A 17,176-nucleotide genomic window follows, 5' to 3' on the forward strand; every position below is an offset into this window, starting at 1 on the left:
ACTGGAGAAGCTGGGGTTGTTCTCCTTAGAGCAGAGAAGGTTGAGAGGAGATTTGATAGAGGTGTTCAAAATCATGAGGGGTCTAGAGAGAAACTCTTCTCATTGGCGGAAGGGTCGAGAACAAGAGGACACAGATTTAAGATGATAAGAACATAAGAAATAGTAGCAGGAGTAGGCCATATCGCCCCTTGAGCCTGCTCCACCATTCAATCAGATCACGGCTGATCTTCAACCTCAATTCCACTTTCCTGCCCGATCCCCATATCCCTTGATTCCCCTAAAGTCCAAAAATCTATCCATCTCAGCCTTGAATATATTCAATGACTCAGCATCCACAGCCCTCTGGGGTAGAGAATTCCAAAGATTCACATCCCTCTGTGTGAAGAAATTCCTCCTCATCTCAGTCTTGAATGGCCGACCCATTATCCTGCGACGATGTCCCCTAGTTCTAGACTCTCTAGCCAGGGGAAACAATCTCTCAGCCTCTACCATGTCAAGTCCCCTCATAATCTTATAAACTCCAGAGAGTATAGGCCCATGCTACACAACCTCTCTTCATAGGACAACCCTCTCATCCCAGGAATTAATCTAGTGAACCTATATTGCACCGCTGCTAAGGCAAGTATATCCTTCCTTAGATAAGGAGACCAAAACTGAATACAGTTCTCCAGGTGAGGTCTCACTAAAGGCCTCTACAACTATAGTAAGACTTCCTTACTCCTGTACTCCAACCCCCTTACAATAAAGGCCAACATGCCATTTCCTTTCCTAATTGCCTGCCGTACCTACATACTAACTTTTTGTGTTTCTTGTATGAGGACACCCAAGTCTCTCTGAACACCAACATTTAATACTTTCTCACCATTTAAAAAATATTCTGTTTTTCTATTCTTCCTATCAAAGTGAATAACCTCACATTTCCCCACATTATATTCCATCTGCCACATTTTCCCCACTCACTTAACCTGTCCATATCCCTTTGCAGACTCTTTGTGTCCTCCTCACAGCTTACTTTACCAACTAGCTTTGTAAAGTCAGCAAACTTGGATACATTACATTCAGTCCCTTCATCTAAGTCGTTGATCCAGATTGTAAACAGCTGAGGCCCAAGCACCGATCCTTGCGGCACCCACTATTTACAGCCTGCCAACTTAGGAATGACCCGTTTATCCTGACTCTCTGTTTTCTGTCCTTCAACCAATCGTCTATCCATGCTAATATATTACCCGACCCCATGAATCCTTGCCTTGTATAACAACCTTTTACGTGGCACCTTGTCAAATACCGTTTGAAAATCCAAATATACGACATCCACTGATTCCCCTTTATTTAGCCTGCTAGTTACATCCTCAAAAAACTGTAATAGATTTGTCAAACACAGTTTCCCTTTCATAAAACCATGTTGACTCTGCCTAATCATATTATGATTTTCTAAGTGCCTGTTGCCGCTTCCTTAATAATAGATTCCAGCATTTTCCCGACAACTGATGTCAGGCTAACTGGCCTGTAGTTCCCTGTTTTCTCTCTCCCTCCGTTCTTGAATGGCGGGGTAACATTTGCTGCCTTCCAATCCACTGGGACCGTTCCAGAATCTAGAGAATTTTGGAAGATCATAACCAATGCATCCACTATCTCTGCAGCCACCTCTTTTAGAACCTAGGATGTAGGCCATCAGGTTCAGGGGATTTGTCGGCTTTTAGTCCCATTAGTTTGTGCATTACTTTTTCTCAGGTGATATTTATTGTTTTAAATTCCTCACTGTCATTTACCCCTTGGTTCCCCACTATTTCTGGTATGCTTTTTGTGTCTTCCACTGTGAAGACAGATATAAAATATTTGTTTAACGCATCTGCCATTTCCTGATTTCCCATTATAGTTCCTGCTGTCTCAGCCTCTAAGGGACCAATGTTTACTTTTGCTACTCTCTTCCATTTTACATACTTGCAGAAGTTCTTACAATCCGTTTTTATATTTCTTGCTAGTTTACTTTCATATTCTATTTTCTCCCTTATATCAATGTTTTGGTCGTCCTTCGTTGGTTTCTAAATCTCTCCCAATCCCCAGGCTTATTACTCTTCTTGGCAACATTATAGGCCTCTTCTTTCAATCTAATACTCTCCTTAACTTCTTTAGTTATCCATGGGTAGATCACTTTTCCCGTGGAGTTTTTATTTCTCAATGGAATTTATATTTGTTGAGAATATTGAAATATTTCTTTAAATATTTGCCATTGCTTTTCAACTGTCAAATCTTTTAACTTAATTTCTCAATCTACCTTTGACAACTTGCCCCTCATACCTATGTAATTGGCTTTATTTAAGTTTAAGACTCTAGTTTTTGATTTAAGTACATTACTTTCAAACTCAATTTAATTCTATCATATTATGATCACTCTTCCCCAGAGGTTCTTTTAGTGTGAGATTACTAATTAACCCTATCTCATTATATAATACAAGATCTAAAATAGCCTGTTCCCTGGTTGGTTCCATGACCTATTGCTCGAGGAAACCATCTTGAATACATTCCATGGACTCATCTTACAAACTACCTATTCCACTTTGATTTGCCCAGTCAATATGCAGATTAAAGTCCCCTATGATGACTGCATTTCCTTTATGATTTCATGATTAATACTCTGCCCAATATTATTGCTACTATCAGGGGGCCTATAAACTACTCCCACCAGTGATTTCTGCCCCTTGTTATTTCTAATTTCCACCCATACTGATTCTACTTCCTGATCTTCCGAGCCAAGATCCTTTCTCACCACTGTCCTTATGTCATCCTTTATTATTAGGGCCACACCCCCTCCTTTTCCATTCTGCCTGTCTTTTCTAAATGTCATATAGAATATATGGAATATTTAGTTCCCAACCTTGGTCATTTTGCAACTATGTCTCTGTAATGGCTATTAGATCAAACCCATTTATCTCTGTGCAATTAATTCATCTATCTTGTTACAAATGCTCCATGCATTCCCGATAAAGAGCATTTACTTTTGACTTTTTACCTGCTTTGACCTTAATTCTTGTTGTACTATTATTGGTAAACTTTCAGTCCCTTCCTGCCACACTCTACTTATATTTACCCAAGTCACGATACTGTTCTATTATCTTAACTTTTCTCATTAGATTTCTAAATTTCCTCTCACCTGACTCCTCTCCCCCACCTTTTTAGTTTAAAGCTCTATCTGCAGTTCTAGTTATTTGATTCGCCAGGACGCTGATCCCAGCCCGGTTTAATTGGAGCCTGTCCCAATGGAACAGCTCCCTCTTTCCCCAGTACTGGTGGCAGCGCCTCATGAATCAAAACCCCTTCTTCCCATACCACTCTTTGAGCAACACATTTAACTCTCTGATCTATGTCCATGTGCCAAGATTATTACCATTGAGGTTCTGCTTATTAATTTAGACCCTAGCTCCTCAAACTGTCTCAGCAGAAACCCATTCTTAGTTCTACCTATGTTGTTGGTTCCTACATGGATCTTCCCCCTCATACTCCAAGTTTTTTTTCAGCCGCGAGGAGATGTCCTTAACCCTGGCATCGGGCAGGCAACACAGCCTTCAGGATTCTCGGTCGCGGCTGCAGAGAACAGTGCTGTCCCCGATTATACCATCCACCAGAACTACCACATTCCTCTTTACTCCCCCCACTCGAATGGCCTCCTGTACCACAGTGCCGGAGTCAGTTTGCCCATCCTCTCTCCAGTCCTTACTCTAATCCATACAGGCAGCAAGTATATCGTACCCATTGACCGTGGTCAAGGAATGAGGCTGCTCCATCACTAGATCCTGGATCCCCTTACCTGCCTGACTTACAGTCACACCCTCCTCTCCCTGAACACTGAATGAATCTAAACCACTACCTAATCCAAGGGGTGTGACTGTCTCCTGGATCAAAGTGTCCAGGTAACTCACCTCCTCCCCGATGCATCGCAATGTCTGCATTTGTTGAGCTCGACAACTCCGAGCTGAAGTTACTCGTGCTGCAGACACTTACTGCAGATGTGGTTGCCGGGGATCACACTGCCCTGCGCCAACTCCCACATGCTGCAGTTCCAACACACCATCTGCCCTATCATCGCTTGTCGAACCAGAATTTATTTATATACTTTAGAGAGTTTTTAATCTCTCACTATTATTAGATTTATTAACTAATTAATTTATCTAGGTAAACTTATTGATTTAAGTTCTTGGTTAAACCCTTGCCCTAACTTAGAGAAGAAAAGAACCTAAGGCGACATGAGGATAAACTTTTTTTTAATGCAGCGAGTGGTTATGATCTGGAATGCACTGCCTGAAAGGATGGTGGAGGTAGATTCAATCATGGCCTTCAAAAGGGTATTAGATAAGTACTTGAAGGGAAAAAAATTTGCAGGCCTACAGGGAAAGGGCAGGGGAGTGGGACGAGATAGATTGCTTTATCAGAGAGCCGGCACAGGCTCGATGGGCCGAATGGCCTCCTTCTGTGCTGTAACCATTCTATGATTCTAAAAAAACTAAAAGGATGTTATTAAGAATTTGAGCAACTGATTTTTAAGTTTTTTTCCAATGATTAGTCCTCTTTAGAAAGAAAGAAAGACTTGTATTTATATAGTGCCTTTCACAAACTCATAAAATGTCCCAAAGCACTTTACAGGTAACACGGCAGCCAATTTGCGCCCAGAAAGGTGCCAATGACCATATAATCTGTTTCAGTGATGGTTGAACTATAAATATTGACCAAGAGAACAGAGATAAGACCCGTGCTCTTCTTATAAATAATGCCATAGGATCTTTTACATCCAATTGAGAGGGCAGGTGGAACCTCGGTTTCACCTCTCATGTGAAGCTCGGCACTTCTGACAGGAGTGTCAGCCTGGCTTTTGTGCTCAAGTCTCTGGAGTGGGACTTCAACCCATAACCTTTTGACTCAGAGGTGGGAGTGTTACCACTGAGCCAAGGCTGACATGTAAGATGAAGTGGAGATGCCGGTGATGGACTGGGGTTGACAAATGTAAGGAATCTTACAACACCAGTTGGACTATCACCTGGTGTTGTAAGGTTCCTTACATGTAAGATGAAGACACAGTCAATTACTGCAGCATGTTTAATATTTAAAACAAATATTATAGTATGTGAGAGCAGGGAATGTCCCTAGTTTTTATATAATGTGTACTGATTTTATATGCTCTGCAAGGAATTACACTGTAAATTTCTTCCAGTTGTACCAGATGGAGCAAACAAGAGAGACATTGTGTTCCTTATCGATGGATCAGACAATGTCGGGAATACAAATTTTCCACTTGTCCGTGATTTTCTCACAAGTATAATAGAAAACCTCGATATTGGAAGTGACAGAGATCAAATAGGTCTGGTACAGTACAGCAATTATGCAGAAACTGAGTTCTACCTGAACACTTATTCTTCAGTCGATGAAATTCTGCCTCATGTGGAAGGACTGAGACTGAGAGGTGGGTCGATCCTTAATACTGGTGCAGCGCTGCTCTCTGTCCTCCGATATCATTTCACTAGATCTGCAGGAAGTCGGAAAGACAAAGGTGTTCCTCAGATATTGGTGCTCATCACTAATGGAAGATCTGGAGATGATATCAAACCACCGGCAGATGCATTGAAGCAAGCTGCTGTAAAAATCTTTGCTGTAGGAGCCAGGAATGCAGACTCAGCACAGCTAAAAGAAATCGCAATTGACCCAGGTTTGGTCTTCAGTGTACAGGAATTTCACTCTTTGCCACAAGTACAGGAACAAGTAATGATATCATTATCAACGCTGGCTGCTCCAACAGTAACTCATGAAAAGTCAACAGTAATTACCGAAAGACCGACGGACACTATTACAGAAGGTAGTTGAATTTTGTACTCTATTTTGTTCAACCTTCATCACATCAGATCCTTTCTCAACAAGCCAGTAATTATAATAATCACTTCTATCAGCCCAGTCGGTGAGGATTTGGAAGCAGTCCCATTACTGTGTGTAGTGATGTTTACCAGGTCAGGCCTGAAACAAAGCACTTGAAATTTCCATCACTCCACCAGTGTCACAGCAATTCACAGAAAATAAACTGTTTCATCTCAAGTGGTAAACTTGTCCACATTATCATTTCAGTGGAGGCATCAGGTAGATGTCCTTGACCTGATTATGCTATTATCTATAAACAAAGCCTAAACAGAGGTGAGATCCCTTACCTACCCTTCAAAGAAAGTCAGGGGTATATCTCAGCAGCAGCCTAGGATGATTGGTTCATTCATTGACACATCACTGTGGTGATGCAGAACTCCCCTCCCCAGACCTAACATCTATTCACCAGACAGTACTGTGTATTGCAATTTCATCAGGCTCTGAGACTGTCACATTTCAGGATCTTTTGATCAATTTTTCACAGAAATGGTTTGGAAAAGGGTTACTTTTAAATGTTGTGTTTTAAAGCATAGTGTATTCACACAAGTTTAAAACCGGGCACTAAGATGAGAGGTAGTTAAAACACTAATGAGTTATGCTTTGATGTGTCTCTCTGTAGACTACACACAATAAGAAATTCATTAGCCTGTTCCAGCTATCAATAAATACCTCACACCCATTGTGTTTGGGAAGTCACTGGTTCTTTTCTGGCTGTGAATGGGATAGATGAAAAAAAAAGTCAGTCTTTCTAGTTCGAATTCTGGAAAACCTCCCTGGGGGTAGTGATTTCCCTGCTTTTATCCGATTTCTACTGATTTTATATAACCTATTGTGAATTTGTGTGTGTATTTTTTTCCAGTTACATCTGAAGCCGAGAACAAGAGAGACATTGTGTTTCTGATCGATGAATCAGATTATACTGGGAATTCAAATCTACCGCTTGTCCGTGACTTTATCACAAGAATAGTTGAGAACCTCGATATTGGAAGTGACAGAGTGAGAGTTGGTCTGGTACTGTTCAGCAATACTGCAGAAACTGAGTTCTATCTAAACACCTACACAAGAAAGGATGAACTTCTGCCTCTTCTGCGAGCACTCAGATTTGAAGGTGGCACGGCACTTAACATTGGCAAAGCGCTGGACTTTGTCCTCAGGTACCACTTTACCAGGTCTGCAGGCAGCAGGAGAGAGGAAGGTGTTCCCCAGTTTTTAGTGCTCATCACTGGTGGACAGTCTGGAGATGATATTCAACCATCTGCAGATGCACTGAAGCGAGCTGCTGTAATAACCTTCACTGTTGGAGCCAGGAATGCGAACCCAGCACAGCTAAAAGAGATAGCTTTTGAACCCAGTTTGGCCTTCAATGTAAGGGACTTCTATTCTCTGTCAGACATACAGGAAAAGGTGATGACACCATTACAAAGGCTACGTGTTCAAACTGTACCGATTGAAGAGCCAACAGTACATATTGGAGAACCAGTCGTTACCAGTCCAAAAGGTACCTAAATTGTTTTTAGATTTTGTTCAAAGACCACTGCATTACTCATAAGGTTGGAATACTTATAAAGGATCTTTATTCTTTTGCAAGGTATTTCATGGTGTCCATCAAAAATATTTAACATCATTAATACATCTCCATGGGCCTGCATACATTCTTTTTGACTTACAGGCCAGACCAACATGGGTCAGGGAATGAGTGTCAAGTAAAGTTTGAGAGTGGAAGGCCGAGGCTGCTGGTGGGCAGTTCAGAAAATAAGAGGACGGGGAACAGGTGACAGGGCAGATACCAACAGGTGTTATGAAGATTTAACGACTCCTTGCTATATGTTTGCTGGGCCGGATTGGGGGGGAAGGGCAGACAAAATTGGAGAAATCTGGAGTGGGAACAAAGCCCGGCTCCAACCTGCCGACTTCAGCGTTCGACCCCAGATGGATTTGGGTGCGTGCGAATGCTTCAGGAAGCTGGAAATCCTGCCGGCAATTAAAGCTGATATTTAAACCAGTAATTAAGGGAATTGAACTTGTTAAAGGATTTCATTTTATGTTAATTGAGGCAGGGAAAGGATTTTAACTCTGACTCAATGTGTTTCCCGTGGTCTCAAACACAACATGGAAATGGAGGTGAGTTGCAGCCGGCAGACATTTGGACATTTAAAACAGTGCTTGACAGATGGGGATAAAAGGTGAGTTTTTGCAGCAGGGCAAGCAATTCTCTCAGACAAACCTTTGGCTGGGAGTTCTTAATGTTTAGATTCAGATTTCTTTGTTCACACTCAGAATTCTTCTGTTCGGACATATTTACCAAATATTTTGGACCCCTCAAACTGACATCAGGATGGGGGCGAGGGTGGGGGGTGCGGAATGATTGTATTCAGCTGTACATCTAAGGAGGAGGCTCATCACCATCCACAGAAAGCACAGTGTGCAGTCCTGGGACTTGCAGCTCTATAAGGCATAGGTGCACCACAAGGACCTGCAGAAGAGCAAATGATTCTGTCCATGACAGTATTGGTAGGAGTGACCACCGCACAGTCCTCGTGGAGACGAAGTCCCGTCTTCGCACTAAGGACACCATCCAACGTGTTGTGTGGCACTACCACTGTACTAAATGGGATAGATTCAGAACAGATCTAGCAGCTCAAAACTGGGCATCCATGAGGCGCTGTGGGCCATCAGCAGCAGCAGAATTGTATTCCAGCACAATCTGTAACCTCATGGCCTGGCATATTCCTCACTCTACAATTACCAACCCTGGTTCAATGAGGAATGTAGAAGAGCGTGCCAGGAGCAGTATCAGGCGTACCTAAAAATGAGGTGCCAACCTGGTGAGCTACAACTCAGGACTACATGCATGCTAAACAGCGGAAGCAACATGCTATAGACAGAGCTAAGCGATTCCACAACCAACAGATCAGATCAAAGCTCGGCAGTCCTGCCACATCCAGACGTGAATGGTGGTGGACAATTAAACAACTAAAGGGAGGAGCAGGCTCTGTAAACATCCCCATCCTCAATGATTGCGGAGTCCATCACGTGAGTGCAAAAGACAAGGCTGAAGCGTTTGCAACCATCTTCAGCCAGAAGTGCTGAGTGGACGATCCATCTCGGCCTCCTCCCGATATCCCCACCATCACAGAAGCCAGTCTTCAGCCAATTCGATTCGCTCCACGTGATATCAAGAAACGGCTGAGTGCACTGGATACAGCAGAGGCTATGGGCCCAGACAACATCCCGGCTGTAGTGCTGAAGACTTGTGCTCCAGAACCAGCTGCGGCTCTAGCCAAACTGTTCCAGTACAGCAACAACACTGGCATCTACCTGACAATGTGGAAAATTGCCCAGGTATGTCCTGTCCACAAAAAACAGGACAAATCCAATCCGGCCAATTACCGCCCCATCAGTCTACTCTCGATCATCAGCAAAGTGATGGAAGGTGTCGTCGACAGTGCTATCAAGCGGCACTTACTCACCAATAACCTGCTCACCAATGCTCAGTTTGGGTTCCGCCAGAACCACTCTGCTCCAGAACTTATAACAGCCTTGGTCCAAACATGGACAAAAGAGCTGAATTCCAGAGGTGAGGTGAGAGTGACTGCCATTGACATCAAGTCAGCATTTGACCGAGTGTGGCACCAAGGAGCCCTAATAAAATTGAAGTCAATGCGAATCAGGGGGAAAACTCTGCAGTGGCTGGAGTCATACCCAGCACAAAAGGAAGATGGTAGTGGTTGTTGGAGGCCAATCATTTCAGCCCCAGGGTAATTGCTGCAGGAGTTCCTCAGGGCAGTGTCCTCGGCCCAACCATCTTCAGCTGCTTCATCAATGACCTTCCCTCCATCATCAGGTCAGAAATGGGGATGTTCGCTGATGATTGCACATTGCTCAGTTCCATTCGCAACCCCTCAAATAATGAAGCAGTCCAAGCCCGCGTGCAGCAAGACCTGGACACCATCCAGGCTTGTGCTGATAAGTGGCAAGTAACATTTGCGCCAGACACGTGCCAGGCAATGACCATCTCCAACAAGAGAGAGTCTAACCACCACATTCAACGGCATTACCATCGCCAAATCCCCCACCATCAACATCCTGGGGGTCACCATTGACCAGAAACTTAACTGGACCAGCCATATAAATACTGTGGCTACAAGAGCAGGTCAGAGGCTGGGTATTCTGCGGCGAGTGACTCACCTCCTGACTCCCAAAGCCTTTCCACCATCTACAAGGCACAAGGCAGGAGTGTGATGGAATACTCTCCACTTGCCTGGATGAGTGCAGCTCCAACAACACTCAAGAAGCTCGACACCATCCAGGACAAAGCAGCCCGCTTGATTGGCACCCCATCCACCACCTTAAACATTCACTCCTTTCACTACCGGTGCACTGTGGCTGCTGTGTACCATCCACAAGATGCACTGCAGCAATTCGCCAAGGCTTCTTCGACAGCACCTCCCAAACCCGTGACCTTTGGAAGGACAAGAGCAGCAGGTACATGGGAACAACACCACCTGCACATTCGCCTCCAAGTCACACACCATCCCGACTTGGAAATATATCGCCGTTCCTTCATCGTCGCTGGGTCAAAATCTTGGAACTCCCTTCCTAACAGCACCGTGGGAGAACCTTCACCACACGGACTGCAGCGGTTCAAGAAGGCGGCTCACCACAACCTTCTCAAGGGCAATAATGGATGGGCAATAAATGCTGGCCTCGCCAGCGACGCCCACATCCCATGAACGAATGAAAAAAAGAGCAGAGAAGGGAACAACAGAGGGCCCGACATCACAGGAGGTACAACTCGCGTGAGGGTCTACAGACAGAGGCTGAGCTTCCTGGACCTCTCTGAGGAGTAGTGCATTCGAAGGCTCAGAGTGAGTTGCCAGGTGATCGCAGACATCTGCACACTCCTTCATGCAGAGCTGCTCCCGACTGCGCCTGGTGGCAACGCATTGCTCGTGGCAGTTAAAGTCACCACAGCCCTCAATTTCTTCACTTCCTGATCCTTCCAGGGAGTTCCTGGTGACATTGCCGGGGTGTCTCAGTCGTCTGCTCACAAGCGTGTACGACAGATCACGGATGGATTGTTTTGCAGGGCGTCCCACTACGTGAACTTCCCCATTGATAACATCAGCCAGGCTGAGATGGCAGTGGGTTTCCACTCGCTGGCTGGCTTCCCATGGGTACAGGGTGCAATTGATTGCACACAAGTAGCAATCCAAGTGCCTCCATATGAGTCAGGACTGTTCATCAACAGAAAATGGTATCACTCCATCAATGCGCAGCTGGTTTGCGACCAGCGGAAGAGGTTTCTGCAGGTTTGTGCCAGATTCCCTGGCAGCTGCCATGATTCCTTCATTCTGCGGGCATAAGCACATAAGAAATAGAAGCAGGAGTAGGCCATATGTCCCTTTGAGCCTGCTCCGCCATGCAATCAGATCATGGCTGATCCTCGACCTCAACTCCACTTTCCCGTCTGATCCCCATATCCCTTGATTCCCCTGGAGTCCAAAAATCTATCCATCTCAGTCTTGAATATACTCAATGACTCAGCATCCACAGGCCTCTGGGGTAGAGAATTCCAAAGTTTCACGACCCTCTGCGTGAAAAAATTCCTCCTCATCTCAGTCTTGAATGGCCGACCCCGTATCCTGCGATTATGCCCCCTAGTTCTAGACACTCTAGCCAGGGGAAACAATCTCTCAGCATCTACCCTGTCAAGCCCCCTCATTATCTTATATGTTTCAATGAGATCACCTCTCATTCTTCTAAACTCCAGAAAGTATAGGCCCATTCTACTCAACCTCTCCTCATCGGACAACCCTCTCATCCCAGGAATTAATCGAGTGAACCTTCATTGCACTGCTGCTAAGGCAAGTATATCCTTCCTTAGATAAGGAGACCAAAACTAAATGCAGTTCTCCAGGTGAGGTCTCACCAAAGCCCTGTACAACTATAGTAAGACTTCCTTACTCCTGTACTCCAATCCCCTCGCAATGAAGGCCAACATGCCATTTTCTTTCCTAATTGCCTGCCGTACCTACATACTAACTTCTTGCGTTTCTTGTACGAGGACACCCAAGTCTCTCTGAAGACCAACATTTAATACTTTCTCACAATTTAAAAAATATTCTGTTTTTCTATTCTTCCTATCATAGTGAATAACCTCACATTATACTCCATCTGTCACCTTCTTGCCCACTCACTTAACCTGTCTATATCCCTTTGCAGACTCTTTGTGTCCTCCTCAGCTCACTTTCTCAACTAGCTTTGTAATGTCAGAAAACTTGGATATATTACACTCAGTCCCTTCATCTAAGTTGTTGATATAGATTGTAAATAGCTGAGGCCCAAGCACCGATCTTTGTGGCACCCACGAGTTACAGCCTGCCAACTTAGGAATGACCCGTTTATCCCTACTCTCTGTTTTCTGTCCGTTAACCAATCCTCTATCCATGCTAATATATTACCCCCAACCCCTGAGTCCTTGCCTTGTGTAACAACCTTTCACATGGCACCTTGTCAAATGCCTCTTGAAAATCCAAATATATTACATCCACTGGTTCCCCTTTATCTACTCTCTAGTTACATCCTCAAAAATAGATTGGTCAAACACAATTTCCCTTTCATAAAACCATGTTGACTCTGCCTAAACATATTATGATTTTCTAAGTGCCCTGTTGCCACTTCCTTAATAATAGATTCCAGCATTTTCCCGACGACTGATGTCAGGCTAACTGGCCTGCAGTTCCCTGTTTTCTCTCTCCCTCCCTTCTTGAATGGCGGGGTAACACTTGCTACTTCCAGTCCACTGGGACCGTTCCAGAATCTGGAGAATTTTAGAAGATCATAACCAAAGCATCCACTATCTCTGCAGCCACCTCTTTTAGAACCTCGAAAGTAGGCCATCAGGTTCAGGGGATTTGTCGGCTTTTAGTCCCATTAGTTTGTCCAGTACTTTTTCTCAGGTGATATTTATTGTTTTAAATTCCTCACTGTCATTTACCCCTTGGTTCCCCACTATTTCTGGTATGCTTTTTGTGTCTTCTACTGTGAAGACAGACACAAAATATTTGTTTAACGCATCTGCCATTTCCTGATTCCCCATTATAATTCCTGCTGTCTCAGCCTCTAAGGGACCAATGTTTATTTTTGCTACTCTCTTCCTTTTTACATACTTGTAGAAGTTCTTACAATCCATTTTTATATTTCTTGCTAGTTTACTTTCATATTCTATTTTCTCCCTTATATCAATTTTTTGGTCGTCCTTTGTTGGTTTCTAAATCTCTCCCAATCCCCAGGCTTATTACTCTTCTTGGCAACATTATAGGTCTCTTCTTTTAATCTAAAACTCTCCTTAACTTCTTTAGTTATCCATGGGTAGATCACTTTTCCTGTGGAGTTTTTATTTCTCAATGGAATTTATATTTGTTGAGAATATTGAAATGTTTCTTTAAATATTTGCCATTGCTTTTCAACTGTTAAACCTTTTAATTTAATTTCCCAAATCTACCTTTGACAACTCACCCCTCATACCTATGTAATTGGCTTTATTTAAGTTTAAGACTCTAGTTTTTGATTTAAGTACATTACTTTCAAACTCAATTTAATTCTATCATATTATGATCACTCTTCCCCAGAGGTTCTTTTAGTGTGAGATTACTAATTAACCCTATCTCATTATATAATACAAGATCTAAAATAGCCTGTTCCCCGGTTGGTTCCATGACCTATTGCTCGAGGAAACCATCTTGAATACATTCCATGGACTCATTTTCCAAACGACCAATGCCACTTTGATTTGCCCAGTCAATATACAGATTAAAGTCCCCTATGATGACTGCATTTCCTTTATTATTTCATGATTAATACTCTGCCCAATATTATTGCTACTATCAGGGGGCCTATAAACTACTCCCACCAGTGATTTCTGCCCCTTGTTATTTCTAATTTCCACCCATATTGATTCGACTTCCTGATCTTCCGAGCCAAGATCCTTTCTCACCACTGTCCTTATGTCATCCTTTATTATTAGGGCCACACCCCCTCCTTTTCCATTCTGCCTGTCTTTTCTAAATGTCATATAGAATATATGGAATATTTAGTTCCCAACCTTGGTCATTTTGCAACTATGTCTCTGTAATGGCTATTAGATCAAACCCATTTATCTCTGTGCAATTAATTCATCTATCTTGTTACAAATGCTCCATGCATTCCCGATAAAGAGCATTTACTTTTGACTTTTTACCTGCTTTGACCTTAATTCTTGTTGTACTATTATTGGTAAACTTTCAGTCCCTTCCTGCCACACTCTACTTATATTTACCCAAGTCACGATACTGTTCTATTATCTTAACTTTTCTCATTAGATTTCTAAATTTCCTCTCACCTGACTCCTCTCCCCCACCTTTTTAGTTTAAAGCTCTATCTGCAGTTCTAGTTATTTGATTCGCCAGGACGCTGATCCCAGCCCGGTTTAATTGGAGCCTGTCCCAATGGAACAGCTCCCTCTTTCCCCAGTACTGGTGGCAGCGCCTCATGAATCGAAACCCCTTCTTCCCATACCACTCTTTGAGCAACACATTTAACTCTCTGATCTATGTCCATGTGCCAAGATTATTACCATTGAGGTTCTGCTTATTAATTTAGACCCTAGCTCCTCAAACTGTCTCAGCAGAAACCCATTCTTAGTTCTACCTATGTTGTTGGTTCCTACATGGATCTTCCCCCTCATACTCAAAGTTTTTTTTCAGCCGCGAGGAGATGTCCTTAACCCTGGCATCGGGCAGGCAACACAGCCTTCAGGATTCTCGGTCGCGGCTGCAGAGAACAGTGCTGTCCCCGACTATACCATCCACCAGAACTACCACATTCCTTTTTACTCCCCCCACTTGAATGGCCTCCTGTACCACAGTGCCGGAGTCAGTTTGCCCATCCTCTCTCCAGTCCTTACTCCAATCCATACAGGCAGCAAGTATATCGTACCCATTGACTGTGGTCAAGGAATGAGGCTGCTCCATCACTAGATCCTGGATCCCCTTACCTGCCTGACTTACAGTCACACCCTCCTCTCCCTGAACACTGAATGAATCTAAACCACTACCTAATCTAAGGGGTGTGACTGTCTCCTGGATCAAAGTGTCCAGGTAACTCACCTCCTCCCCGATGCATCGCAATGTCTGCATTTGTTGAGCTCGACAACTCCGAGCTGAAGTTACTCGTGCTGCAGACACTTACTGCAGATGTGGTTGCCGGGGATCACACTGCCCTGCGCCAACTCCCACATGCTGCAGTTCCAACACACCATCTGCCCTATCATCGCTTGTCGAACCAGAATTTATTTATATACTTTAGAGAGTTTTTAATCTCTCACTATTCTTAGTTTTATTAACTAATTAATTTATCTAGGTAAAGTTATTTATTTAAGTTCTTGGTTAAACTCTTGCCCTAACTTAGAGAAGAAAAGAACCTAAGGCGACATGAGGATAAACTTTTTTTTAATGCAGCGAGTGGTTATGATCTGGAATGCACTGCCTGAAAGGATGGTGGAGGTAGATTCAATCATGGCCTTCAAAAGGGTATTAGATAAGTACTTGAAGGGAAAAAAAATTGCAGGCCTACAGGGAAAGGGCAGGGGAGTGGGACGAGATAGATTGCTTTATCAGAGAGCCGGCACAGGCTCGATGGGCCGAATGGCCTCCTTCTGTGCTGTAACCATTCTATGATTCTAAAAAAACTAAAAGGATGTTATTAAGAATTTGAGCAACTGATTTTTAAGTTTTTTTCCAATGATTAGTCCTCTTTAGAAAGAAAGAAAGACTTGTATTTATATAGTGCCTTTCACAAACTCATAAAATGTCCCAAAGCACTTTACAGGTAACACGGCAGCCAATTTGCGCCCAGAAAGGTGCCAATGACCATATAATCTGTTTCAGTGATGGTTGAACGATAAATATTGACCAAGAGAACAGAGATAAGACCCGTGCTCTTCTTATAAATAATGCCATAGGATCTTTTACATCCAATTGAGAGGGCAGGTGGAACCTCGGTTTCACCTCTCATGTGAAGCTCGGCACTTCTGACAGGAGTGTCAGCCTGGCTTTTGTGCTCAAGTCTCTGGAGTGGGACTTCAACCCATAACCTTTTGACTCAGAGGTGGGAGTGTTACCACTGAGCCAAGGCTGACATGTAAGATGAAGTGGAGATGCCGGTGATGGACTGGGGTTGACAAATGTAAGGAATCTTACAACACCAGTTGGACTATCACCTGGTGTTGTGAGGTTCCTTACATGTAAGATGAAGACACAGTCAATTACTGCAGCATGTTTAATATTTAAAACAAATATTATAGTATGTGAGAGCAGGGAATGTCCCTAGTTTTTATATAATGTGTACTGATTTTATATGCTCTGCAAGGAATTACACTGTAAATTTCTTCCAGTTGTACCAGATGGAGCAAACAAGAGAGACATTGTGTTCCTTATCGATGGATCAGACAATGTCGGGAATACAAATTTTCCACTTGTCCGTGATTTTCTCACAAGTATAATAGAAAACCTCGATATTGGAAGTGACAGAGATCAAATAGGTCTGGTACAGTACAGCAATTATGCAGAAACTGAGTTCTACCTGAACACTTATTCTTCAGTCGATGAAATTCTGCCTCATGTGGAAGGACTGAGACTGAGAGGTGGGTCGACCCTTAATACTGGTGCAGCGCTGCTCTCTGTCCTCCGATATCATTTCACTAGATCTGCAGGAAGTCGGAAAGACAAAGGTGTTCCTCAGATATTGGTGCTCATCACTAATGGAAGATCTGGAGATGATATCAAACCACCGGCAGATGCATTGAAGCAAGCTGCTGTAAAAATCTTTGCTGTAGGAGCCAGGAATGCAGACTCAGCACAGCTAAAAGAAATCGCAATTGACCCAGGTTTGGTCTTCAGTGTACAGGAATTTCACTCTTTGCCACAAGTACAGGAACAAGTAATGATATCATTATCAACGCTGGCTGCTCCAACAGTAACTCATGAAAAGTCAAAAGTAATTACCGAAAGACCGACGGACACTATTACAGAAGGTAGTTGAATTTTGTACTCTATTTTGTTCAACCTTCATCACATCAGATCCTTTCTCAACAAGCCAGTAATTATAATAATCACTTCTATCAGCCCAGTCGGTGAGGATTTGGAAGCAGTCCCATTACTGTGTGTAGTGATGTTTACCAGGTCAGGCCTGAAACAAAGCACTTGAAATTTCCATCACTCCACCAGTGTCACAGCAA

The 17,176-nt window shown here is 43.4% G+C and overlaps 1 protein-coding gene across 1 annotated transcript in view; it reads left to right on the forward strand.

The window, feature by feature from the left end:
* The window catches only part of LOC137324045 (uncharacterized), a 238,230-nt gene that overhangs the window by 180,747 nt on the left and 40,307 nt on the right, over positions 1-17,176 (forward strand). The window contains exons 28-30 of the mRNA XM_067988215.1: positions 5,204-5,842; positions 6,758-7,396; positions 16,334-16,972. Coding sequence (XP_067844316.1) covers positions 5,204-5,842; positions 6,758-7,396; positions 16,334-16,972 — 1,917 coding nt within the window. The remainder of the gene's footprint in view (positions 1-5,203; positions 5,843-6,757; positions 7,397-16,333; positions 16,973-17,176) is intronic.

The sequence above is a fragment of the Heptranchias perlo genome, chromosome 7 (assembly GCF_035084215.1).
Source record: "Heptranchias perlo isolate sHepPer1 chromosome 7, sHepPer1.hap1, whole genome shotgun sequence".
Lineage (NCBI taxonomy): Eukaryota > Metazoa > Chordata > Chondrichthyes > Hexanchiformes > Hexanchidae > Heptranchias > Heptranchias perlo.